This window comes from Ambystoma mexicanum, chromosome 10, assembly GCF_040938575.1.
Source record: "Ambystoma mexicanum isolate Mex_15411 chromosome 10, UKY_AmexF1_1, whole genome shotgun sequence".
Taxonomy (NCBI): domain Eukaryota; kingdom Metazoa; phylum Chordata; class Amphibia; order Caudata; family Ambystomatidae; genus Ambystoma; species Ambystoma mexicanum.
In genome coordinates, this window is record NC_090932.1 from 1606005303 (window position 1) to 1606032321 (window position 27019).

Here is a 27019-nt window from a genome sequence, read left to right on the forward strand (position 1 = left end):
CTGCCGGCCACAGTGTCTGTCTCCACAGTGGTGTTGTCTGCTCCAGTGGCGGCAATTGACGAGGGCCCAAGGTTTTCGTCATCGACTTGCTACCAGTGAGTGGATCTTGGCACCCTTCTGCGTATGACGCCCTTCTGCCGGACACCTTATTACAGCAGGATTCCGTCCTTTCAGTGTCATCGATGGAGGAGGAACGAGAGCCTGTGGTGAACCCAACAAGCCTTGGCTTATAGTGTGTTGGCCCTTCGACGGCGGGAGTACAGACTGTCCCACCTGCGTCTCCTCTGCTGAACCCGCAGTCGGTGCTGTCTCTACAGGTCTTATCTACACTCCAGTCCCTATTAAGACAGCTGGATGCAAGATTGCCTCCTGTGGGTACGCCTCCGGTAACACCTATCGTCGACGCAGCAGGTGCCCCTCAGTGTTCAACATCCACGGCTGAGTTGACGGCTTCCCGGCCGATTAGCACAGAGCCTCCTCGCTCTGACCCAGAGGAGAGTGAGCTGCAGGACTGATTCCGACCAGGGTCCCAGGGACTCCATCTCTGACATTTCGTTGTCGCCATCAAGAGACCCGACATGGGAGTCTGATGTGGAAATAGAGGCTCCTAGGAGTCCGGCACAACTGTCGCCCCCGGATGACATTGGAGCATTTCATGCCATGATGGCAAAAGCCTGTGTCGAGTTTGGTCTGACCCCAGAGGAAGAACGGAAGGAATGTTTCCTATTTGACCACATGGGAAAGAGGAGGAAGGCGGTTTTCTTCGTTCCAATCCTGGACCATGTTTGGCAAGAAAGCCTACATACCCTGCGCCACCCATTTTCAGAGCCTGCAGTTAAAGGCAGGTTAGAGAGAAAATGTAAGGCCCCGGACTCTACGCCAAAGTGTTTGGTTGCACAACCTACCCCTGAATCAGTGGTATCAACGGTGGCGAGCAGGAAAGCCAGAACACAGCACAAATGCACTACACCTCCTGACAGCGACGCTAGAAGACAAGATGCTTTTGGAAAGAAGGTTTTAACAGTGGTGGCGGCGACAGTTAAAGCTGCTAACTCGTTGGCGATTATGGCGCTACGACCGCAAAATGTAGCATTGGCTGGCCCTATGTTAGAACATCTACCCGAGGAGCACCGAAAGGCGGCCATGTTACTGGTGCGTGAAGATGAGGTGTCAAATCACAGCATTAACATCGCTGTAGATTTAGCAGAATCTGGGTTCAAGCAGATAAATAATGGGGTGGTACTAAAGAAGCAGGCCTGGCTAAAGTGCATAGACTTTAGGCCGGAGTTTCATTACAAGGTACTGGACATGCCCTGTGATGGGGAACAATTGTTTGGGAAACAAATAGATGAAGCCCTCAAGGGCATGAAAGAGGACTCCGATACGGCGAGGTCATGGGGAACTTTGCAAAGCGGGCGGTCATTTCGTCCCTTTCGTCCCTTCTGTGGAGCTTCAGGAAACACCCGGTTTGCTGCCTCCAGAGACCGGAACTACAATCGGTCTGGATACTCCTCACAAGGATATAGACGGGCAGTACAGGCTACATGAAGCCGTGATTTTCAGGCATCCAGAAGGAGAGGCGGACAGCCCTCTTCCGCCAAGGGTAAATAAGCGAAATTTAAGCAATGACGGTCTTCGAGGAAATGTGCTGGGGGGCACTCTCTGGAATTCAAGGACCCACCGGTTCCCATTCCTTCTGTGTATTCTGTGCAACCTCATCTTCACATCTTACAGCAGGAGGTTGTACTTATGCTACAGAAAGGGGCTATAGAATTGGTTCCAATGGCCGAGAGAGGTCGGGGGTTTTACTCCCGTTACTTCGTGGTCAAGAAACCCAACGGCAAGTGGCGACCCATTCCGGACCTTCGGGCGCTGAAGAAGACTCTGCAATGCCTGAAGTTCAAGATGCTCACACTTCAGGAGGTCATTAGGGAGAATTTCTGGCGTCGTTGGATTTGCAGAACGCATATTTCCATATACCTATGTGTCGACGACACAGAAAATTCCTGCGATTTGTGGTGGGTTAAAATCATTACTAATTCCGAGTGCTCCCGTTCGGTCTAAAATCGTCCCCCATGACATTTGCGAAATGTTTAGCGCCGGTGGCGGCGTGGCTTCGACGAGAAGGTCATCACATCTGCCCTTACCTGGACAATAGGCTGATACGCGGCTCATCTCCGGCGGTGACGCAGGCAAGTCTCAACGTTACCATGTGGCTGTTGCAACGACTAGGCTTCGCTGTCAACTTCGAAAAGTCATATCCATCTCCCTCCAGGAGCTTGGTGTTTTTGGGCGCAGAATTCCAAACTCAGTCAGACCTGGTGAAGCCTTCCGTTGAGAAAATTCAAAAACTCAAGCAGAAAGCGGCAGAGTGGAGAGTCGGAACGAGAGTATCGGTCAGAAAGTACATGTCGCTGTTGGGAGCCATGGCGTCATGTATTTGTTGGTCAATGACTGTCGTCTCTTCATGAGGCCAGTGCAAGAGTTTCTGGCGGACTGGTGGGCTCAAAGTCGCGGGTTATGGTCCGACAAGGTGGTGGTTACAGCGATTTACAGGAAGCTCTTCGATGGTGGCAGCTCTTGGACAATCTGACTTGAGGAGTGCCGTTACTGGAGCCGGAATTTCAAGCTACAATTGTGACGGATGCCTCTCAGACAGGAAGGGGAGCGCATCTGGGGACCTTCCAGGTTCAAGGTCTGTGATCTCCAGTCGAATCGAGTCTTCACATCAATGTGCTGGAACGGAGAGCGGTTCATTGGGCTCTAAAATAAAAATGTTTGCCGTGCATACACGGCTCTGTTGTGAGAATGTTGACGGACAATACAACCACAATGTTTTACCTCAGGAAGCAGGGGGGTACGCGTTCCACGATACTCTAGAGAGAGGCTCAGGAACTATGGCATTTGGCCCTCGAACAAAACATCAATATTGTGGCGTTTCATCTGACGGGGGTGATGAACGTGCAGGCAGACTCTCTCAGCAGAGAAATTAACCAACTCCATGAGTGGCAGCTGAAGGAACAGCAGGTGTCGAGCATTTCCCGGAAATGGGGTCGTCCTTCATTGGATCTCTTCGCCACCCGAGAGAACAGAAAGCGTAAGGCGTTTCCCAGCAGATGGCCTCAGCCAGATTCGCTGGGGGATGCGTTCTCATCCTGTGGATGAGCAGGTTCGCGTACGCATTCCCTCCATTTCCACTCATTCGGCGGACCCTCCAGTGGATTCAGAAATACCCATGCCGTTTGATTCTGTTGGCCCCGTACTGGGCCAGGCAGCCGTGGTTCTCAGACCTACTCCATCTTTTCATAGCAGAACCATTGCGGTTGCAAGTGACGCCAGACCTTCTGTTTCAAGACAAGGGTGCTGTTTGGCACCATAACCCGGGCTCTCTCAGCCTGACGGCGTGGCTCCTAAATTATCTGAGTTTGGCCTACTGAACATTCCTAGTGATTGTTGTCGCATTTTTTTGGAGGCGGCTAGAGCTCCGTCCAAGAATGTCTCCTGCATGCAAATGGAAAAGGTTTTGTGTGACGTGTAAGGGTCAGCCTGGGATGACCCTTTAAGCATTTCATCAGAGCACATTCTGCCCTACTTATTGCACTTGGCAAAGAAAGGTTTGGCGTTCTCCTCCATAAAAGTACACCTGGCGGCCATTTCTAGATTCACTCGGAAGAGGCATGCTACCCCTCTGTTCAGTGATCGTCTGGTTAAACATTTTCTAAGAGGATTGTTTCAGACTTTTCCTCCTGCCAAGAAATTCCCTCCTAGTTGGAGCCTCAATCTGGTGCTGTTGGGTCTAATGAAAGCCCTGTTTGAACCTATGTCATTGACGCCCCTGCAGTTCTTGTCGTGGAATGTGGCGTTTTTAGTGGCCATTACTTCAGCAAGAAGAATGTCGGAGTTGCAAGCCGCCCTAATGATTGTTCCTCCGTACTTGCGTTTCTTCAAAGACAAGGTGGTGTTAGCTACTAACCCGCACTTTATTTCAAAGGTGCCAACTACTTTTCATAAACTCTCTTCTATTGTGCTGCCATCATTCTTCGCTTCTGCTTCCTCATCGGCAGAAAAGGCGCTGCATAGCTGGATGTAAAAAGAGCATTGAAATTTTATCTGAGTCATACTCAGGAATTCAGACGTTCAAGACAACTGTTTGCTCTTCCCTTGACCGAGGGTCCATAAGCCACAATCTCCAAACAAGGACCATCTCGCTGGGTCTCATCGGCTATTTCCTTCTCACTCTAAGGCGGGAAAGCCTTTGGAGAGGCGCCCGAAGGCGCACTCGACGAGATCCACCGTGTCCTCAGCGGCATTATTGTTGGGGATTCCGCTGGTAGACATCTGCCAGGCGGCCTCCTGGTCGGTGCCACATAGATTTACTGGACATTATTGCGTGGAGCAGCAGCATGGTGCAGATGTACAGATGGGACGTGCAGTCATGCAACGCCTGTTTCTGTAAGGTAAGCCCCCAAAGCCTTGGGGTATCTGTTTCAATGTTACCACTGCTCATTTCTTCTTTGCTGGTCTTATGTGTTGCGTTCCTGATGTATTGGTTTGCATTACACGCCACCATGCATGATGACTACTGCTATGTAATCTATTCAAAGTATGTGAATCCATGAAAGATCCAATGCTGGAGAAGGGAGTAAGTAATTCCATTTCTCCAGCGTTAGTATCTTTCATGGATTCACAAGCCCCCACCGGCCTCCCCTGCATGCAAACCTAGTTGGTGCCTGTACTTTGGAGGTTAAAATCTGAGGAGAAGCCGCAGGGACGTGTCTATTTATACCCTGCGTCCTATTGGGTGGTACGTAAGTTCCCCAAAAGGACGTCGATAGGACACTAACGTGTCAAAGTTTTCCATGGGGAAAAGCTTTTTAAAAACGACTGAGCTTCCCAGCCTGATGAATATTCAAAGCATGTGAATCCATGAAAGATACCAATGCTGGAGAAATGGAGTTACAGGTAAGAAATTACTCCCTTCACTCTCGCCCCGGGTTCTGCTCACTGCACTGGTACTCCCTTTGTGGGCTTTCGTCCCTTATTAACTACCTCTGTACTTGTGGTGCCAGGTGTGGCGTGGCCCTCTGGAGCTATGCGGCCGCCTGGAGAGGCACAAGCACCCTCTGAATTGCATGGTGGAGGCTGCGGTTAGCGGCAGCCTTGCTGACGCGACCTGTCGTTTATGGCCCTTGTTTGGGCACTTCTTAGGTCGCTCCACACACTGCCGCAGCCATGGCGTTTTCCCCCGCCTTGTTCTGCCTCCCAGGGCCTCCCTGCTCACCGTCGTATCAACGGGGTTACGCTCCGCGTCGGGCTCGCAAGCTGTCACCAGTGTCGGCCTGCAAAGGGCCGCAGATGATTCACTCTGATCCTGTTTGGTGCGAATAACAATCTGTCCCTCCCTGTTGCGTCACTTCCCGCTCCCGCCCCTTTCCCCCGAACTGCATCCCTTAACGTGAGAGTGACTCTTCTTTGGCATCTGCTGTGTATTGTGTTGGCCAGACATTCTACAGCGCAGTTTGAAGTTTGCCATTAGGTGTATATTGGGTGTGTTGTATAATGGGCATTACAGGTTGGTAATAAACATTTGTTATTTTTGTTTTATATATAAAACAAAACTCGCCGATTGCTGTGATTACAGAAGTCGGGAACGGACACATCCGATCTGTTCGTCAATGTAATAAAGTAGCTGGCGCGTGATGCACGCACATTAGCCCGATCGAGGGCTTGAAAGACCGCGACCCCAGCAGCTCTCGTAGTCGGTCTCGTTAATTGCATTCATCGGCTCCTCCCCCTCCACAGGAGTAATGTATATCATATGATTCGAGCGTATGCCTGCTTCGTTTCTGCAGGGTACCCTGCCACGCCTGTGTCCGCTGGACCGCCTGGGGATGGGGGTGGGGACTGGCCTCCTCCCTTCACAGCTGCCACAATAGTGGGCCTGCCGCCAGGCCTTCTGCCGCCTGACCCTTCCTGCACCCGGCCTCCCACGCTGCGGGTGCCGCCCTTTGTGCCTTCTCCATGTGGCACATTCTTTGTTGACCGTCTTCTTTTGAGCTGCACCCCCACCTACCCTGATACCAGGCAGACACCTGGGCGTTGACATAACTGTCATCTCCGTCATGATGTTCATTGCAGCACCTGCTTGGGTATCCGTCCAACCACTGCCATGGAAAGGGCACACATGACCTGCGTGCCTACTGCACAAGCTCCCAGCTCGAGGGGACACCCCCTCCGTACTACTCCCCTCTGGCAGGCACTGGAGCATGCCTGGGACTGGTGTGAATCTCGAAGGAGGGCGTGGGCACATGCTCGCACATTTTAAACCACACTTATGTTATGATGATTTATAACGCGCACTGCTGTCATTTGCATGGTCTCCCAGCGTCCAGGTGGCTCTGCAAGAAAGTGGGTGGGCTGGGTTAGTGAGGGCTTGGGAAGGTTGTGCTCTTCTGTTGATGCTTGCAGGACCAGGAGAAAGTGGCATCTGTTCTTGTCGACGTTCTGCGTGTGGTTTGTTGTGTTCACTGGGTTTGTGTGCGGAGGGGTAGCGTTCAGTGTCTGGGTGGTTTGTTGTTTGGTCTTGTAGCGTGATGAGCAGTTGAGTGGGTGGTTGTTTTGTGTTTTTTGGGTGTAGTTTTTCTGGCCCTTTTGTACAGGAGTGAGAGGTATGTGGGGTTGGAAAAGAGGCGGTGGTTGTGGCAGTCTATTGGGGTGTGCGGAGAAAGTGCAGAGTTGCCCGGGCAGGTTGGTACTAGAATGCGTGCATGGGGCTCTGGACAGGGATTCGGGGTGCTAAGAAAGGCTGTGGGGGGGGGAGGAGTACAACGCAGGGTGGGTCTAACTTCTACCGTCTTCCCATCTTTTATTCCTTCAATAAACGCTCTAAAATAAACCATATGACTTTTAGAATAATACGTGGCTACCTTGGTACAGGAAGCAAGAGTCTTGCACACCGGTCGGGATCACAAGCACACAGAATTGCTGCCAGGGGACCAGCCCTTTCGCCATTGCATTTATTGTGCCATTGAGTGTAGCATGGAAGATTTCACTTTTTATAGTTGTTGTTCAACACATATTTAACCACGTTGAAAGGTGCTATGAGGGAGCAGGGGCCTGACCAGTGTGGTTGCCAGCAGCGCTGAGGCGGATTGTGCGGTTTTGGGCTTTGTTATATGTTGACTCGATCAATTTATGTAAATCTCTGCATGCTCCAGATCAGGGGTCTGCAAAATGTGGGTTTCCAATGTGTTGGGCTACAACTTCTATGATCCCTCACTGTTCATTGATCGCTGGGACTATTGGGAGCTGTAGTTCAGAACTTTCAGAGAGACTGTTTACATACATTGGCACTAGACCTTGTTCTACGTCCTGTTTCTCTTTATATACGCCAGTAAGAAAGCTCAGCAGGTGGTGCTCGCTGCTGTGATCTGCAGGTCGCATTTTTGAATCCTGGCAAGGCAAACTCTGCCTTTCATCCTTCTGAGGTCGAACAATGAGTACCAACTTCGGTTAGGTGATAATGTATGCAAATATGTTCCAAATACAGCGCTTTGGTGAAGTGCTATATAAATAACAAATAGCTGTTTAATATCTTAAAAATGAGTGGGTCGCAGAATTGCCAGGTCCAAGTGTGCAAATTATACCTGTACTAGTGTGAAACTGTTTAGACTGCTAGGCCTAATATATTTCCTAAGGCAACAGCTCTCTCTAGCGGTGGCAACAGGTAAAGCTCTGCAAATTGGCATTGTCTCTATGTATCCATGTATCCATGTACCTTAAGGCAACAGTCCCCTCTAGTGGTGACAACAGGCAAAGCTATGCATCAGGCAAACATACATCTGGCCTTTTATTGTTAGATTGGCAGAAATGGCATTCTTGTGGACAAGGCATAAACCTTCCACAGACAAATCTGGAGATTTGAATGTACATTTATGAAGCCATTAAGGTGCACTTTTCCAGAGGAAAGAATGTAGAGCGTTTCAGATATATTGTCCATTTTCGGTAGGTGATTGCCTGCCCTTCCCTGCTGGTAGTGTGTGTCGGAGGAGCACCTCGCCCCTCTTATGGGCTTAATATTTTACCGCACTAAAGGGGCACCACAAAGCAGTGCTTCCAAGTGGGCCTGCTGCCTTCATTGATTACATTGTCCACTTGCAAAGCGCTTCTGTCCTCTGAGTGCTGTGCTGCTATGAGGAATTAATGCTTGTGTTTACTAGTTCGAAAGTCCTCCTTTATAGTGAAATAAAACCATCTTTCTCATCTTGAAAGGCCAGTATTGGCATACATGAAATGCAGAGCAAAGCAACCTATTTGGAAATGGGAGCGTTCAGTAATGGGACTGCTCCATATACTGAGCGTGACGTGTTTTCCTTAAATAAACTGTCACCCGAATCACTCACTGCATCTATTTATTAGTGCATGCCCGGCTTTAGCTTTGACAGCGCCCCGGGTGAAACAAAACGTGGCACCTACCCCCACTCCCCCCCCCCCCCCCCCCCGACCTGCAAAGGCAAGTCCGCACCAGAGCTTTTTACTTAAATGGGGTGGACCTTTCTTGATAGGAATGCATGTGTTGTACGAACACCCATCACTGAGCAATTGGATCCAATAGAAACCATTTGGAAATTGTCAATTGGTATCTGTGTAAGGGCACCCTGTCTTCAGATGAAAAGCATAATACAGCAGAGGCTAATTACAGCCAGGGTGAGAGACCTCCATTTGTTTGTCCTGGATCCAATTGTAAAAATCAAGAGCTGTACAGACACCCGTCTGTGAGCAACTGGACCCAGTAGAAGCCGTTTGGAAATGGTTAACTGGAATATATATAAGGGCACCTTGCCCTTTAAAAAATAAATAAATCAAGAGGCAAGCGGAGGCTAACTACAGAAAGGGTGGAATATCTGAATTAGCTTCTACTGGATCCAGTTGCACTTTATCGGACTATCAGTTAACCTATTTAAATTAAATAAAAATGCACCATCTCAAAGGAATTTTTCTGCAACACGTAACTTTTACAATGTGTTCATCAAAGCAACCATGTGGTCGTATCCTTAAACGTGGTTCCACAGGAAAACGCTTTGATGTTCCCATAATTCATATAAGTACGTTTTCTTTCCATGTACTTTTTTAAAAATGCATTTGACAGAAAAAGTTACATTTGTACTATGTGTACTTCGTGAATATTTTTGCAGATATGCTCCTGTTAAAGTATTTCTGGTTCGGCGGGTCTTTTTGTACAACATTCAGTATAGGGACGCAAAGGCAGACAGGCCATGGTTTGTCATGTTCTATAATGTGCTGCATATCAACACATCTGTGCAGGTTTCTTTCCTGCAGTGGAGGGCAGGCAGGGGGTCGCCAAATACTGTTTCTCCTAGGGGTTGTCTGACACTGGGCCGCCCTATTAACAGGGCAGCACTGCCACGTATCCTCAGTGAAGCCTTTCAAAGGCTACCGCAAGCTGGTGTAGCTGCGGCACCCAATTCAAATGAAAAGTGCCCCGCGCCCGTGTTTGAGTGGGGAGGTTGCTCACTTATATAGAGCACTGCTACCACACCAGCACAGGGCAGTCTGCCCCGCGCTGGTGTAGAAGCAGCGCCCCTTATAAATGAAAAGCGCCACGCTCCCGTGTTGGAGTGGGGGGGTTGCTCACTTATATAGAGCACTGCTACCACACCAGCACAGGGCAGTCTGCCCCGCGCTGGTGTAGAAGCAGCGCCCCTTATAAATGAAAAGCGCCACGCTCCCGTGTTGGAGTGGGGAGTTTATCACTTAAATAGAGCACCTCTGCCACAACAGCACGGGCAGCCTTTCAAATGGTAGCGTTTAGCATTTTCCCATGATCCAGGCACACTCAGTGCCTATGTACATTGTCCGATTCACTGCAATGTGTGTGTCTTGGAAGTCTGATGCATTTCTTGGTGTCAGAGCCACTTCAGTCTTATTCTGCTCAGCTTCCGAGCCCATAAAGGCGTTCAGATGCGTGTGCGTGTGTCTGTTGGCATCTAAGCACCCGCAGGCCTCGAGGTGCATGATGTAGCCCTCCCGGGCGTCAACGGCCTGAAATATTGTGACATGGCTATGAGTGTGTGAACCCTATCGACCATAGTGCGTGCCTCGTAAGATGCCAGAAGTTCATGGTGGACGTCAGGCTCGGCCATTCAGACCTGGACATGCCTGCCTGCCTGCCTACCAAGAATGGATCCCATGACTGCTCATGAATAAATCGTCATGAACGGGTCATTTGACCTTTGTAAAATGTAATAAACTGCAACATCCATCTACCCCAGGAGCACAGGCCCATAGGACCACATGGGATAAATGAACACTCAGAACGTATAGGCGGTATTTTACATCTAGCGTTCTTGGCACATTACTTTCTGGAATTTGCGTTTTCCACACGCCATTGTGATACCCTTATTCGGCACTTTGTTCATTAGATCTCCTGAATTTGTGTTTTTGCATATGGGTTACTGTGTACTATTGAGTATGTTATTCAAACACAAGTAATCAGGGTTTTCACTGTATTTGTTTCTTTCACGCTTCGACACTACATGTCTGTGTGTTTTTTGATAGTTTAGTTTATTTATAAAGTGCGGCCGAACCCTCTGGTAGCTGGGTGCATTATGCTTAAGCAAGTTACATAAAGGTTGCACATACAAGATACACAAAAGTGCAGTATAATAGGTAGCATAAGGACCGGGTTACAGTATGGTCCATGTTAGTTACAGGTGAAATGTTTCAATCGCTGTTTCAGTATAGATAAGCATGCAGGTATCTTATTTTTAATGTGCAGTGAGCCAAGTTTTCACCATGGCTCTGAATGACCAAAATGATTTCTCGGATCTGATTGTTAAAGGGAGTGAGTTCCAGCATTTTGATACTAGCACTGGGAAGCAGGATCCCCCCGCTGTTGTCAGATTGAATTTAGGAATGTTCAGTGGGTGCATGTAAGGGGTTCTGGTAGGTCTAGAGAATTTGTCTGATAGGTATCTGGGGAAAGTCAGTGAAAGGCATTTGTGTGTGATGACAAGCGATCTGAGTTTAATTCTGTCTCGTATGGGGAGCCAGTGGACTTCCTTGCTGATGGTGGAGATGTGGGCCTTATGAGGGAGGTTAAGGGCACATCGAAGTGCATTATTCTGTAAAACCTGGAGTTTATTTAGGTTGAAGTTGGTAGAGCCTAGGAAGAGAGTATTGAAGTAATCTAGTGTCGATAATATCCGAGCTCTAGACAATGTAAGGCAACTAGTGGTGGATAGAAATGGTCTACAGGCATTTATAAGGTTATTCGTATAAGCCATAGATGCGATAGTTGCATTTATTTGTTTTTTGAGCGAAAGTGTAGAGTCGAGATACACGCCCAGTGTTTTAACTTCTTTTGAGACTTTTATATTATTACCGTCAATCGTAAAGGATTGATACCTAGTGTCCAGTTTGTTGAGGCAGGGTCGCAAACCTACAATGAGTAGTTCCTTCTTGTCGTCGTTCAAGCAGAGGCTATGTGTGGCCATCCATGCTTGAATTTCAAGGTAGATTTCATTAAGCTTTGCAACATCTCTCTCATAGCACCCAGTGAGTGTAATGAGTATCTGTGTGTCATCAGCATAATTGGTATAAGTGACACCCAGATCATCAAGTCGGCCGAAGAGGAGCTTGGTAAAGATGTTATAAAGCGTAGGTGAGATACAAGAACCTTGGGGTACTCCACATTGGATTGGGACAGGGTCAGCTGCTGCTGTGGGAGCGAAGACCCTCGTCGACCTATCGGACAGGAAGGACCGAATCCAATTGGTGGCATTCTGTGAGAATGCAGCAGCCGAGGAAAGGTGTTGAGTGAGAATTCGGTGGTCAACTAAGTCAAAAGCTGCGGATAGATCCAACAGGAGCAAGATGGCCAGATTGCCCTTGTCTTTGGCTTCGTCCATTCGGATTTTTAGATCCAGGAGGGCAGTTTCTGTCCCATGCCTGGGTCTAAAGCCAGATTGTCGCAGGTCTAGGAGATTGTCTTCCAAATGTTGTTGTATTTGGAAGTATGCCACTCTGTCTAGGATTTTAGGGAGGAAGGGGACCGTTGTGATGGGCCTATAATTAGTAGGTATATTGGGCTCTAAATTGGGTTTTGTAAGGAGGGGGAAGGACACACGCTTCTTTAAGGTTGTTGGGTACAGCAGAGTTTTTGAACGAGGAGTTGATCAGCGATGTGATGAAGGGGGCTAGATCGTTGGCTCAGTCTTTAATGACTGAGGCAGGGCACTGGTCACCTTGGCAGTTTGACGGTTTAAGACTGGCGATTATGTTTAAAACTTCGTCCTCGGTGACTGGGGAAAAGTGGAAAGCGGGGCAGTCAGGTCTAGCAGAGCTCCTTTTGCTACTAGAGAAGTCTTTGCAAATAAGGCTCGCTTTTTTGGCCTCTATTTTGGATTGTAGGAGGGCTATTTTATTTGATAGTGCAAGCTGGATATTGTTACACCATGCTTTAGCCTTGATGCAGTCATCTGTAGGTGGCGATGGGGATTCTAGTTCTCTTAGAATGGAGAATAATTATTTCGTGCCTGATTTGGCATTGTGAATTCTTAGGTTGAAGATCTCTTTTTTTTTTTGGCATTATTGATGGCTGTTTTATAGGTAGTTACTGCCGCAGAGAATTTATCTTTAGAAGAGAGTGTGGGGGCTTTTCTCCAGTTAGTTTCTGCCGGTCTCGCTGTTGCGCTGAGCTTTTAGTTCAGCTGAGAACCATTTATTTGTATGGGCAATAGGTTTGGGTTTTCTAAGTTTGAGGGGAGCTATTTGGTTGAGGGCTTGTTCCAGGGTGGTGGTGTAAAGTTCAACTAGGTCAGTTGGATCTGCATTGGGCTCAGAGGCGTTGGCAATGATGATTGGCTTTAGGAGGGGTCTGAGGTTATCAATAGTAATATCACGTTTGTTCCTGGTAGCTATTTTTGGTGCCCTGATGATTGGAGTAATTTTATTAAGTTTAGGTGAGTCTTTAGGTAGAGAGAAAGTGATGAGGTGGTGGTCTGTCCACGCACAAGGCGTGATGTCGATGAGAGATAAGTCACAGTTAGCGTTGGCTAACCAGTCCAGTGATCTCCCTTTTGAGTGTGTACGCTTGTTAATGTGTTGTGTAAGACCTAAATGAATGATCGTGTTGTTGAGTGAGGCGGCGTTGGTGTCATTAGGGTCATTAAGGCCCATGTTAAGGTCTCCCATGAGGATAATTTGTAAGCCAGGTTTAATGTTGGTTGTAAGTAAGTGGGAGATGTCCTCCTCGAAGGTGGAGATTACGCCAGGTGGTCTGTATATGAGGTGTAGAAGTATAGTTCGGGTGTTGGATAGCAGTATTTTGATGGATAGGAGTTCAGCGGATGGAAGAATTGAGTTGGTAACTTCTCTAATGTTCAGATTGGTATTAGCAATGATGGCCACCCCGCCCCCAAACCCTGTTTTTCTATCAGTGCGGATAGTTCGCTGGGATAGCAATAGATAGTGCGGGACCCGCTGCTTGGTGAAGCCATGTTTCTGTGACCGCCAGGAAGTCTAGGTGGTTAGCAATGATTAGGTCTGCGATGTCAGAAGTGTGCGCTACCAGGGAGCGTGTGTTTATGAGGGCGCCCTTAATTGTAGAGATAAGTACTGTGTGGTTGTCTGGTGTAATCTTCTGAGGTGGGACAAATTCCTGGTCAATAAGGGTGTCAGTTTGGGTGAGCGGTAGTTTGTTGTTCTTGGCATGTTGGGTGAGCCTCCAGGAGGGATTAGGCTTAAGGCTAGTGCAATAGCATAGTCTGGCATTTCTCACGTGAGTAGGGCAGGTAACCTAGGGACTGGTGTCATCCGGTATGTTCAGGAGAGAGCCTAGTCTGGAATTTCTTGAAGGCGTAGGACATGGGATGAGGGGTGTAGGGGGGGGGGGTTGCGAATCTGATGATCCAGTCTTTTGGTGACAGTGGAGGTTGTAGGTGTGGGGACGTTATATTGTATGTGTAGGGGATAGTCTTATGTTTTGTTGCATGCAGGCAATTCTGCGGTGCAATGTTGTAAAATAGTGGAAGGAAGGTAGCCATGGCAAGCGTCGCTCCTCTTAAGGAGGCCATGGTGTAAAGCAGGAATACTGCTGGTTGAGTGGGCCTAGAGAGTGGTGGAGGGTGAATAGTTTAGTCTACACGTCTAGTATACAGCCTGCTAGGTGGCTACGTTGAATGCTGGCGAAGAGAAGTAGTCCGTTATGACCTATAAGCTAGTTCAGCATCCTGGGATGGGCTGTAATTGGTTAATATAAGGTATGCTGGCAATAAGTGGTAGTACCATGCAGCAGTGAGCTGTACCAGAACCTGGACTTTCCGTAGTGGACTTGGAGGCATGAATGCACTAGTGGACTAGTTTGAATTTAGCACACTGTGATATGCATGCTTTAAACATCAGCGCAGCAATGGGCTATAAGTGTAAGGACTGACAACACATTGGTGCAGGTTATTAAAAATGATTGTACATGGCGTGGAATAGGCTCACCTAAGTGTTCAGGCAGCGAGTGAGAGGTCGGGCATTCTGACGACGCCTTGCGCCTGTTGCGCTCTGTCGGCTCCATCAGCAGTGGAGCCTTCTTTCTAGGCCTTACTTCGCAGGCCGGCTCTTGCCTGCCGGCTGATCGTGATTGGTTAAATATGAAGCAGCCAATCAGCACGTTGTCGGGCGAGGAAGTCAGGCAAGCAGAAAGGACAGGGTCAGGCGATGGGTGCACTCAAGGCGGCGGCCATCTTAAGATGGTGCATCCAGAGATTATCGATGGGATAAGAGCCATGGGCATCAGTGAAATAAATATCTAGCAGCTGGTATGCATTCAGAAGGTAGTGAAAGCACGAAAGGCTCATTAAATCAAGAATATAGCGCGCGGGACGGCAGAGCGTAGAGGTAGTTGTAGGCAGCTGGTCCTATGCCTGCAACTTACCTCCTCATCTTAGCAATGTTGCACAAGGGGGATAGTGGTCCTGTAGCACGCGGCGACGCTGGGGAGCTCCTGCTCCTGAGGAATGGCTCAGATGGATACAATACAGCGCTGAAAATAATGTACGACATGGTCCATACAGTATGAATATGTGTGAAAAATAATAAGAAAAATGGTATGTGGGTGATTTACAAGCCCACCCTTTTGGAACAAACACAAAAAAATGTTATTTTTGTTGCTTAGACTATTGAAAATAATTTGCCATTAAATGTCATATACGGTTATAAGAATAATGCACACAGAAGTGCATATACGTTAGTCTGTTGGGACATACTTTGTTATATGACTGGACATGCTTGCAGTCACTGCCTTCTTTGCTCACTGAAATGTGACCAGTCGGCTCTTTCTCTTTTACTCCCCAGGAAAGCCCCACCGTCTCTGGCGGCCACCCTCACCCGTGCAGCTGTGGAGAACGTGCTGCAGGCCGAGCTCGCAGCGTTCGTCGTGGAGCAGAGGACTGAGGAAGAGCAAGAAGCTGCAGTCACCTGTAAGTAGATAGCTCTTTCACCAGACACTACTGCAGGCGTTATGCGTGGCCTGGGGCGCTGCCATTTACACTGTGTGACTTAGAACCTCCCACATGCCCTGTGCTATGGCTGGGCTACTGGCTGCCATTAAACTCTGCTGTGACTGGGGTACCCCAAAACCCACTATCAGTGCCTGGGGTATTTCCCCTCTACCATTCCCTGCCGCGACTCGTCCTTTCCCCCCCTCGCCTCTGTCACTACTGCAGCACTGCCTGGTCTGCTGCTGTGACTCTGGCCCACCACAGGCCCTGCCTTGTGGTGGGCCAGTGCCATGGCATTTTGCAGTGATGGGTTAGAGGAACCTGTGAATCATCATATCATATATGTATATTTCTGATGTTTCTGAATCTGTTTAGATCACATGCTGTGCATATAATCTGACATCTAGTGGTTTTCGCGGAGCATTGCATCTTTTTCAAATCTCGAAAATGGATGTCGACATGGGCGTGACTGTAACACTATCCCTAACGTGACGTGTAGTGTACTCAAAGTCCTTCACGTGTCGAGGCCCCACAGATTGCTTTTTTTCATCTAGTTGATTGCACATAATGCAGAGCCCGTAAGAGTTTTATATTGCTGTTCCCTATTTCTTCGGCGGTTCGCTTGCATTCGATGACTACTTGACGTTTGTTGGGCTGATCTTGTTTGCCGACGATCCATCCAGTGACTACTCAGCGTCAGTTTTCCATGTGGTCTTGGTACTCCAGCCTGGCCTTTACAGTAGGGAGAGTGCAACTCTGTTTGTACTGTCTTCTCTTGAGAATGCCTTTTCTTCACCCCTTCTCTCTCCTTTGCTTTGGTCTGGCTGCTGGTTCCCTCTGCTATGAAGAGGACACCTTTAAAATGTTGTCCGTCTTGCAATGACAAATTCCCCTGGAAAGATGCCCATCGCTGATGCAGTCGGTGTCTCCCTCGTGATCACGACAAGCGTAACTGTAAAGCCTGTAAGCTTTTTCAGCCCAAGGCCCTGAAACACAGGCGTACGAAACGGTGGGCGTGTCACTCTTCAGCCAGCGGCTCAGATGAGTCTGTCGGCAGCCGCATCTCTGATTTGGAGGCAGTCTACCTTACTGTGGAGCTCTTGGGCTCCCCCATGTCCATCCCTGGCCCTGACAAGCATGCCACCGGCAGTGCCATGCGGATGCCACATCCCGGCAACAAAGACACACACGCACCACCCACTCCAAAGCACACAACCCCTAGCCTTCCCTCTGCGGAACCGTTGAGGAACGCTTCTGCGCCCACAGGCCAGTCAAAGTCCTTGTGGGGCCTTCCGAACCTCACGGTTCGCCTTCTGTGCACACGCCCTAGCGGGCCTACACATGACGGTAAATCCTCCTCTGTAGCTGGCGTGCCCACTAAATCCATTGCCTCCGACGCGGTAGCATCGAAAGCCGGGGTGTCGTCGAAAGACGCAATAACTTCGAAAGACTTACCCAGACGGGTCCACTTGTCGAACGCTCCAAAAGCTTCGGGAGAAGCTTTTCAAAGCTGATTCACATGTTTCGGACCACAGGACAGCCTTCTATTCGTCCGAGGACTATTCTTCGGCCTCTACTCCTGTTGCTGAAGCTCTGTACCAGGACCCAGTCCCTCCCGCCCAGCCTCCCCCCTCCTGATCCTTCAGACCCTTCTGAATGGACCAGGGACAAGTTTGAGCCTTGTATGAAGAAGATGGCCAAGTTAATGAATTTCTCGGGCCAATTCGATGATATTTTGAAAAGGCATGGGGATGTTGACCCCTGCCTTGTCCCTCATGCATCAGAGTCTCCACTCCCCACCCCATCAGGGCCCCCAGGTGGATGTGTTTGTAGATGATTCAGGTGACTCCAGCCAAGACATGTTTTATGTCCAAGACTCTGGCCAAGACCACCAATATCCTACTTATCAGGACCCCGATTGGAACCCTGCTGATGACCAGGGCATGTGGCCTATCACTCCCCTCATGACTCTGACCGAGTCAACATTTTTCTAGATACTCCTCCTACTCCTCAGACCAGAGACTCGCCTATTTGTGACCAGATGATGTTCAATAACCTTCTAACGAGGGCTGCTGACTACTTTCAAATTACCACATAAGAAGCCGCCCCTGATTCAGACTTCTTGGAGAACATCCTTAAGGAAAAGACTGCGCTCAGCCAAGCCATGACCTTGTTGAACTCGATCAAGAAGCGTCTAGCCCCTTCATTCCTCACGCCATCGTTCACACATGCGGGTAATCTCTGTGTGGAGAAAATGTTGGGCCCCTGTCCTTCAGACCAGCTGTACATCAGGGGCCATGCCATCCCAGACTCCCTGGTTGTCAATACTACACGGAAGAGGGCTGGGGTACCACTGTCCTCGTCTGAATGCCTTCCAGACAAGGACTGAAAGAAATTGTATGCACTTGAAAAGGCAGTCACCACTTATGCCGCCTTCTCCACCAGACTAGCCAACAACACCACGCTCCTAGCGAGATATAGTGACGTTCAGTGGGGTCTCGTCCAAGAGGTCCCAGAACCCGCTTGCACCCCCCTTTTTGGCCGTGGTTGCAGAAGGACGGCAAATCACCCAGAATATTCTTAAAAATAACTTGGACTCTGCCGAAACTGCAGGGTGTTTCCTTGCCCTGGGGACCCTTCTCAAACGCCATGCCCAGCTTAAAAATGCAGGCTTTAAACTGTAGACTCAAGCCTCCCTGATCAACAAGCTGGTTGAGGAAGCCACCTTTTTGAGAAAGCGGTTGATGAGGCTCTGGAGACCGCCAAGAAAGAGCATGAGATTTTAAGATCGCTTAATCAAATCTCGGTCAAGCACTTCATCCAGTTCCCCTCAACAAAAAGGATTTTATTGGGGAAAGGGCAGAGGCAGAAAGAAACTCTGCCACCAGAGGCTCCCTGGCCTTCACCTCCCAAGTGACTCAGCGTTACAGGCCCCCTCCCGCGCTTCCCTCGTAGGGGGACATCTAACATCTTTTACCCACCTGTGGGTGGGGATCACATGAGATCAGTGGGTACTCAAGACCTCCCAGAGGTACTGCATCGAATTCCTCCATCTACCCCACTACTAATCAACTAGAAATAGACTGTCCTCAGACCATCTGCGCATTCTCTTAGACGAGGTCTAGGTACTTCTGGAAAAGGGCGCCATCGAAGTCATCCCTCATCTCCAGGTAAACAAAGGTATTTATTCAGTATACTTCCGTGTACCCAAAAAGGATCTAACCATGTGCCCTGTTTTAGATCAACGTCCTGCAAACAAGTATGTCAAACATAAGAAATTCAGGGTGACAACTCTTCAGGAAGTAATCCTGTTGCTGCGGCAGGGGGATTACATGGCCACATTGGACATGAAAGCTGCATACTTTCATATTTGAATGGTGCCAGTGCACATAAAGTACCTCTGGTTCAAGATAGAGGACACACACTATCAGTTCAAGGGTCTCTACTTTGGTGTTGGCTCAACCCCAAGGATGTTTACAAAGATACCAGCGGAAGTGGCGGCTCATCTGCGCAGGCAGTCCATCTCTGTGTACCCTTACCTCAACTACTGGCTTATAACCAGAGACTCGTACGGAACATGTCTGGGGAGATACCCAGAAGACAGAAGATATCCTATTCAATGTAGGAATCTCTATAAACGAGAAGAAGTCAAGTCTGGACCCCAGCCAAGTCGAGCAGTTTCTCGGGGCCTTGATTCGGACAGAAGACTGGCTCGTCTTCCCCTCCAACGAGAGGGTTCAAAACGTGCTATTCGAGGTCCCTCATTATGTAGCCTATCGCTGCGTAACCGTTCACAAGGCCATGTGCCTTCTGGGGATGATGGCTTTCTGCATCTTCTTACCTCACCCTTGTGTGCGCATCTGCCCCATCAGGAGTGGCTCTTGACCCAATGGTGTCAGGCCAGAGGCCAGTGGAATGATCTAGTGGTTGTCTCGACAACCCTCGTTCAGTCTCTGCAGTGGTGGTCAAGGGAAAACCTTCTGCAGGGGAAAACCTTCACCACCGCCGCAGTAGAGACCACTCTCACCACGGACGCATCTCTGTTGGAGTGGGTGGCCCACACCCTCCAACAGACGGCGCACAGCGTATGGTCCCAAACAGTAACATCCAATCACATCAGTCTGTTGGAACTGAACCAATCAATCAAAACTACACTAGCTTGGCAGAAAGAAGCCTACATGCACTAAATATGAGGAGAGCCGTAATATTCTACCTTGGAAAGACTAAGCCACTAAGAAAGACAAACCAATTCTTTATCTCTGTGGCAGCTGGTAGAGAAGGGGACCCTGTCTCTAAATACGCTTTTTCCAAACTGATTATAAATTGCATAACACTGTGTTTCTCTCTTGCCAAGAGAGATGTACCCTTTGCGCCTAGAGCTCACTTGTCTCGGGGCACAAGGGCTACCATAGCATTCATTGTAATTGTTCCTCTAGATTCCATTTGCAAAACAGCAACCTTGAGTTCTGTTCATACTGTCACCCAACACTACTGCTTAGACACACACTCAATGTCTGATTCTCAGGTGGGACAGGCAGTACTAAGAAATCTCTTTGCTACTGTTCCTTCACACTTCCCACCATCACCTGGTACTACTCACTTATCTATGCACAGCTTGTCATCTAAACAGATTTCAAAACATCAGAAGACATGCATTACTCACAGTAATCATATTTCTGATGGTTGCATCTGCTTAGATTCACATGCACCCACCCTTCCTCACCTCTTGGAGTAGAAGGAACATAGACATCTCACACCTACTTTCGTCTGTACTCTCTCACGCCTCTGTAAGGCTCCCTCACGGCAGAAGAAAAATAACCGGTGGGACCTCAACGCGTGAACGGTTTTGGGTACATTACACGTCACGTTAGGGATAGTGTTGCAGTCACGCCCATGTTGACGTCTCTTTTCGATCTTTGAAAAAAAGATGCAATACTCCGCGATTAACACTGGTTGTCGGACAATATGCGCAGCCTGTGAATCTAAGCAGGTACAACCATCAGACATATGATTACAGTGAGTAATGTATGTCAAATATAATATAATAAAAGGCCAGATGTATGTTTGTCCGGAGCCGTCATGCGCAGTAGAGGCTCCCGAACGCACAGAATGCTTTGCTTGAGGGAGCTGTGGCCTAAGTATATACAGTGAACCAATTTGCATAGCTTTGCCGGTTGTCACCGCTAGAGGGAGCTGCAGGCTTAGGATCTACAGTGGTCCTACTGTGTTAATGAAAACCTGCACTTTTCCCTGTGTATACAGGCCAGTACCCTAGTTAATAACAGAACGCCAAGAGACCAAAAGAAGTCCGAAGCCACATAGATAAGACCCAATAACCTAACCTATGGATGCCTCCCAGAATTCCCCTTGTTCCACTGCATCGCCCTTCTACCCAGCTTTTCCTTCCATGACCCCTCTCCTTTTATGCCCTCCCCATCACGCCCTTCTGAGCGATTTGTTAGTAGTCACGTCGGAGTTTACTCACTTCCCCGTTGCACTTGGATCTGTACAGTATCGCTGCTCACTTTATGTATTTGTGCTAATCTGTAGAAGATTAAACGCTTGTGTATAGCCGCGCTATAAATAACATTTAACAAATGTATGTTGAGTGCAGAACTGTTTCCCTTTGTGATAAGTAAGCGTCTCCTTTAGTTTATAAAGTGTTTGGTGCCCTCTAGTGGCATTACAAATAGTTGTCGGTCTTCCTAGGCGGATAACCGCTCCATCCCGTCCTAAATGCAGCATCTAGCAGAGCTGGCTTCTCCCGCCTGCATTCGAGCACATTTCAGTCTGAAGTACAGTATGATAATGCGGTAACACATTTTGGCATCTGTCAGATGGCCTGTTCTAGCACAGGGCAAGGCTGGGTGACCGTGTGATGAGGCACCAGACTGTCCTACGAAGCACAAAAAGTTGGCTCTTGACACGGGGGTAGGGTGGGGAATGCAAGATGCCAGTTTGCATAGTACGGCAAATATATGTGCCATGGCCCAGAGGGTGTATGCTAAGGAGTGGAGTGCACGTCTGCTGGGCCACATTAAGCCACACTCAACGGAAGCTGAAAGAACATATCGATTCTCGATGCCTATTTGACTGTGCAGGGAGAGGCACCGACAGAATCCTAAAATGTAATTTGCATCCTTTGTAGGATGTGCTGCAACACGTGTCAAGGTGCTATGAGCCTATGACTACCCCCTGCACTTCTTAAACTGCCTCTTTTCTGCCTCGTACAGTAAACATCTCTGCCAGAAAACCGAGAAAAATACCGGTTTGTGGTTTCCTTTGCACAGCTGCACGTTTTCGCATATTCTCGTGTAGGATCTGTTTTTAAAACTCTTCCATACTTGCTTAACCCTGCATGTCCGTTCAGATTTAGTTGTCTAACATTGTTGAAATGGGATATTTTTATTTTAGTGTTTGCTCTTGCTTTTCTGCAGTGTCATTTTTAAATTCTGCATCCTGCCCGTCTTCCAGGTTTTCGAGCAGGCAGTACATGCTTTCTATTTGCAGGCATGTTAGGGCCATTGCTGGCAGTGGCATTTTCTGGCGTGCAGCCAGCCATGCAGTGAAAGCGCCTTTACTCCAGCTGCAGATCTGGCATATGAACGCTTTGCCTCGCCAGCTGTTGTGGAATGCAACTCCCATCCGCACTAGCCAGTTAAGTCACTGTTGCGAGATTTTGGCAGTCGTAGTCCAAATTCTGGGGATCCACATATTGCAGAACCCTGATGTCGAAAATGTATTCAAAAGGTCCACACGAGTTTGGGGTTAATGGGCCCTTATCTGTGCGGACGATTCCTGTAGCGGTCTTCTGCGTGCCCGAGGACACTCTTAGCTGCCCAATCTCACAGTGAGACATGCACACACTTGGGTCCCAGATGTGGCTGGCCACGCGTAAAGGGCTGTTGTTCAATGTCTCCCTCTGCCACCAGTGCTGGATGCAGAACCCCTGCAGCGTTTCTTCTACAATGCGCTCCGCCTGGTGTGCCAGCAGTGGCGAGAGCAGCTGCCTCCAAGCATCGAGCCTGCAACCCCACGCCTGCGCGTTTCCATCCACGCCATCCGCAACACCCGCAGGAAGATGGAGGACAGGCACGTGGCCATTCCAGAGTTCAACCAGCTCTTCGGACTTAAGGTGAGCTTCTGCGATTGGGTGATTTCTAACATACTGCTGGAAAAGGCTCTGCAATTGGGCACGAATGAGGATTGGTGTTTGTGATTGGGTAGAAAGGGCGGTGATGCAGAGTGGTTTGGGAGAGTTGTCCGTTTGTATGTTGTATCCATTGTTTGAGATTTTGGGTGGTCTGGCGGGGTGGTGGGGCGGGTATTTATTGAGATTAGTCTTTGGTGTGTTTTTATACTGTGTAGCAGCATCGCTGATCTATCATCTCCATTCACAGTTGTATTATGCACCCCCGTTTAAATCCATACATGAGGTTAGGAACATTGGCAAAACTACTAGGATCACTACACAATTGGCCGCAAATATATGTGGGTGGGTAATCGTGATAATAAATAAAGGGGATGTTTGGGGGCGGCTCCGGGTTGAGGGGTGGGGGTAGGGGTAGGGAATCTCCCCTGCATGTATTTGTGGCCATATCGAATTGGAGAAAATAAAATAAAATCGTATTCGACAAATTATTTTCGAAGTAATCGCATTAAACCCGAGGGGGGGGGGGGGAGATTACTGTTAGAAAAGATTTCTCTTTTGGGAAACTTTCCTTCCATATTCTATGGGCCACCAAACTTTTTACTTTTTGGTTTTGGCACTGACCGGACTCTTCAGATTCACTCCCTTGGCCTTTTGCTCACATCTTATGGGGAAACAGATCAGCCCTTCAGACTATCAGTACTGGGAAACTGTTTTCCTTTTGACCTTTTACCTTTTTTGAAACTTTTGGCAGTACACACTGCATCTTACAGTGCAGTGGGGATACCTTTGTATCGCCCTAGTCTTTTACACTACGGATGTTTGGTTCCTTTTATGTGTGTCTAAAAACAAGCTGATGGCAGCAGATACCATTTGACCATTTTTGGGTCATTTTTAGTTTGTACATTCGCGTTTACCGCTTATGGCTACTAAACGTGGCTATTACCCTAAATTGTCCGTGCCACAAGATTTTTGCTTGCTCTTTGGCCATATTATTTGGCTTTCTTCCTGCCCTCACAGGTCAGCAAATGCCATATATAGAATACCCTTTCTCGGGGAAAGCTGCAAGCTAAGGAGCAGTGTGTGTGCCCAGATGTGGGAGCGGTGTCTGTCTAGTCACAGTTCACAACCAGGTGCCTGAATGTCTGTTGCTGGGCAGATGTTGTGGCCAGTGGCTATACCTGCTTGGTTAGCCACTGCTAGTTGGAATGGTGCAGATCCTTGCCATTGGTGGGCTTGGGGGAGCGCCCAGCCCAAATCTTGGATAAAAGGAGGGTTTCTGCAGCCATTCGACAGCTCATCATTGGAGCCAAGTTCTCTACGAAGAAGAGCAGCCAGTAGACTATCATTGTGTGACCCCTGCAGCTGACCAGCACCAACTCCAGTGAAGTCCTGCTCCTCTGCCTGATCTCAAGAAGAACCGTGTTGGTGCTTCGATCCCTGGACCAGCGAAAACAACCAGTCTCGACCGCTGCTTGAGGATTCGTGGCTTCTGAGCCTTCTGAAGGGTCAGTGGGCCAACCATTGGACTGACCAGCTGTCTCCTGGCCTAACGCGCTGCAGTTTTCACCATGAAGGGTGCATCAGTGGCACTTTGGAAGATCTTCAACTTGTATAAGAAGACACCTGCTCATGCATTTTCAGCCTTATTCAATCACCTGAAGCCAATGCAGGACCTGATCCTTTGTTCGTCCCTGGAAGATCGCATGTCGCCGCCTGATCATGATGATTCCCATTGCAACTCCTCATAATCGCTCTCTTGTGTGTCCTGAGGTGGTGTGCTCAAGTCATCCTCTTTCTTCATTTGGTTGTTCTGCAGGAAGGTGTCTGGAACCGATTCCTAAACACTGCCACTGACTGACACTAAATCCTGCGTCTGAAAGTTACCTCTGCACCTGCGACCCCCGGGCCTCCTTCAACGGGACCAATGCGAGGGGTCAGAAATGTGAGCAGGACAACTTGGTGAAGATTTATCAAAAGATGCCATTTTATTAACCCAAAAGGTTGAAGAAACGCCTATCTATCTCTATCCTGACGAGGATTTCCTTGACTAAAATAAACCAAAGGAAACGCTCTAACAAAAGGTTTCGGTCCCTCACATGTGCCCATACAACAACTCAACAAAGTAATTTAAGGCAGTTCAAAGACAACAAATATAACAGTCAAGTTCACAACTAGATAACTGTCTCTCTTCATACTCTGTATGAATTCCCCTTCCCCAGATTCAAGCAGGATTTTGTTCTACAGTTCCAAAAGGATAAGGAAATCCTGTCTTGTAATAAAGTTTCAATGTAGTTCTTTTGTTTCCAACTTGACAACAAAAGTTCCAATACAGTTCTGTTTGTTCGGACTTAAACTCCTGTATCACACAACAGATATCGCAGGTTTTTATTTCAAAATATCTTTCAACATTTCTACTGAACTGACTTAAACTCAACCAATAGTTCAAAAACTTTCAATAAGGTTTTCCTCTTTCCACCTGTGACAAAGCTCCAAAACAAATTCTTCTCATTAACTAAGACTACTTCCTTTGTTTGTTAGAATCAACAGAGATGCCTTTGTCGGAATAATTCTGCAACAGTTCACAAAACCATTTTTTACACAATTGTAGATGATTCTACAGCAGTTCACACAACACTTGCTTCAGTAATATTCATTTCTTGGAATGATTCTGTAATAGTTCACAAAAACACTTTAGTGGTTCTGCAACTCCTTCTTTAAGCCTTTTAACCAATTCACAGTACTTCAGACTTCCACCTGGTCCACTCACCTGCCAGGCCTAGTGCTACGTTTTCTGTCCTGGTGTACTCTCCTGCCAGGATAGAACAGAACTACTAATTACAAGTACTTCTGTGATGAAAGTTAGCTTCCAACAAGTTAGAAATTCTTCTTGCTTCACAACTTCAAGTTTAGGTATTTCTCCAGGCGAAACAAGGAACACACTGGTGCTGTTTGTTGCATTCTTGTGAATGCCATACGCAATGCAGGTTCTGCTCCACTCCATATCTGTCAGAAGGACAGCCCCCGTGCCACTCGTGTTTCCCCACTTCCTCATTAACCAAATGCTGACAATGGTTCTCCCTCACTTTTGCACTTCTTTGGTTTTGGCAATGTTGGTTTAAGCCAGTTCCTCTTATGCATAAGGACAATGTCTTTTACAAATAATTACATTCTTAATTATCCCCTCTAGGATTTGGCAATGTTAGTTCTTTCTGACTTTCCTTGGTAGGATTCTCTTTTGGCTTTGTCAATAGTTGCTGGTATTGTATTCTTGTAATATTGCCCTCTCTTGTTGCTGGCTTTTATTCTGACCCACATAAACACAATCGCACCTTCCTGGTCTGTTTGTCCAGTTCGTATTCAGCCACTTTCTCCTCATTACACCAGCCTGGTTTTTAACCAGCTTATTATTCAACTATACATTAGTTTGGTATTGTAAGTTTGTTTTGCCCCTTTATTCTCTTTACATTAGGTCAGCGGGCAATCGCAGATCGCTCTGGGGTCACAATTCTATGGTGAACTCACCAGGTCTAGCGTGCGCATGCGTTCTCTCCGCTGCCTCCAGGCCTTCTACTTTGCGCGGCCGAGCAACCTTCTACCTTTTTGGTCCCCTGCAGCCCGCAGCACTCAAAAAAGGAGCTTTCTCTGCTCCAGAGACTCTCCGGTGCTCGCCTACCCCCGGAGCCCTTGTTACTTTGGGGAAAGTTTTCAAGGCTTACGCTTCCTGCCGTGCAACCTCTGCAATCAAGGTCCCCAGAGGAAGAGACCCTCTCGGGACCGGCAACTGCTAAACACAACAGTGGACCTGGCGTCTCAGCTTTCCTCCAGATTCCGCTTCTGCTGTAACATGGAGACAGCACAACTCCTCCACCCCTGCTGCTACTCTCTATAGCTGAACCTGAGGGGGCCTTTTTTGCCTCCCAGTCCAGTCTCCCTCAGGTGTGGGTCATTGCCACTAATAGGCCCAACTGGCAGTCTTGTTCTTCTGTAGCTCTCTTCTTCTTTGCAATACTTTGGGAATTGTAGGACTTGTAGTTCACAATGTAAAAATCAGTTTTTCTAATGAACGGATCAACTCTATTTCTTTCCTTATTTATATTCCCTAAAGGAGTATTATAAGGATAAAATGAAGGATTTGATTTTAAATGGGGGATTTTTAGCATCTAAATTAGTAGTATTTAAAGACGCATCTTTAATAATCCCTTGGAGTTCATAGGAGCTTTCATCTCTTTCGGGGTCCATGACATTAAAAGGGCTTGTCTTCCTTCAAATGCTTAACTGTTTATTATTGTTTCCACCCTCATTGAGATGGTTAGATTGGGAAATCAAAAGCTATAAAGCTCTCTTGAGAACAGGC

General features: G+C 48.0%; 1 protein-coding gene across 1 annotated transcript in view; it reads left to right on the forward strand.

The window, feature by feature from the left end:
* Nucleotides 1-27019, forward strand: part of PPM1F (protein phosphatase, Mg2+/Mn2+ dependent 1F) — a 413152-nt gene that overhangs the window by 106728 nt on the left and 279405 nt on the right. Inside the window, exons 3-4 of the mRNA XM_069619983.1 lie at nt 15367-15491; nt 22445-22647. Coding sequence (XP_069476084.1) covers nt 15367-15491; nt 22445-22647 — 328 coding nt within the window. The remainder of the gene's footprint in view (nt 1-15366; nt 15492-22444; nt 22648-27019) is intronic.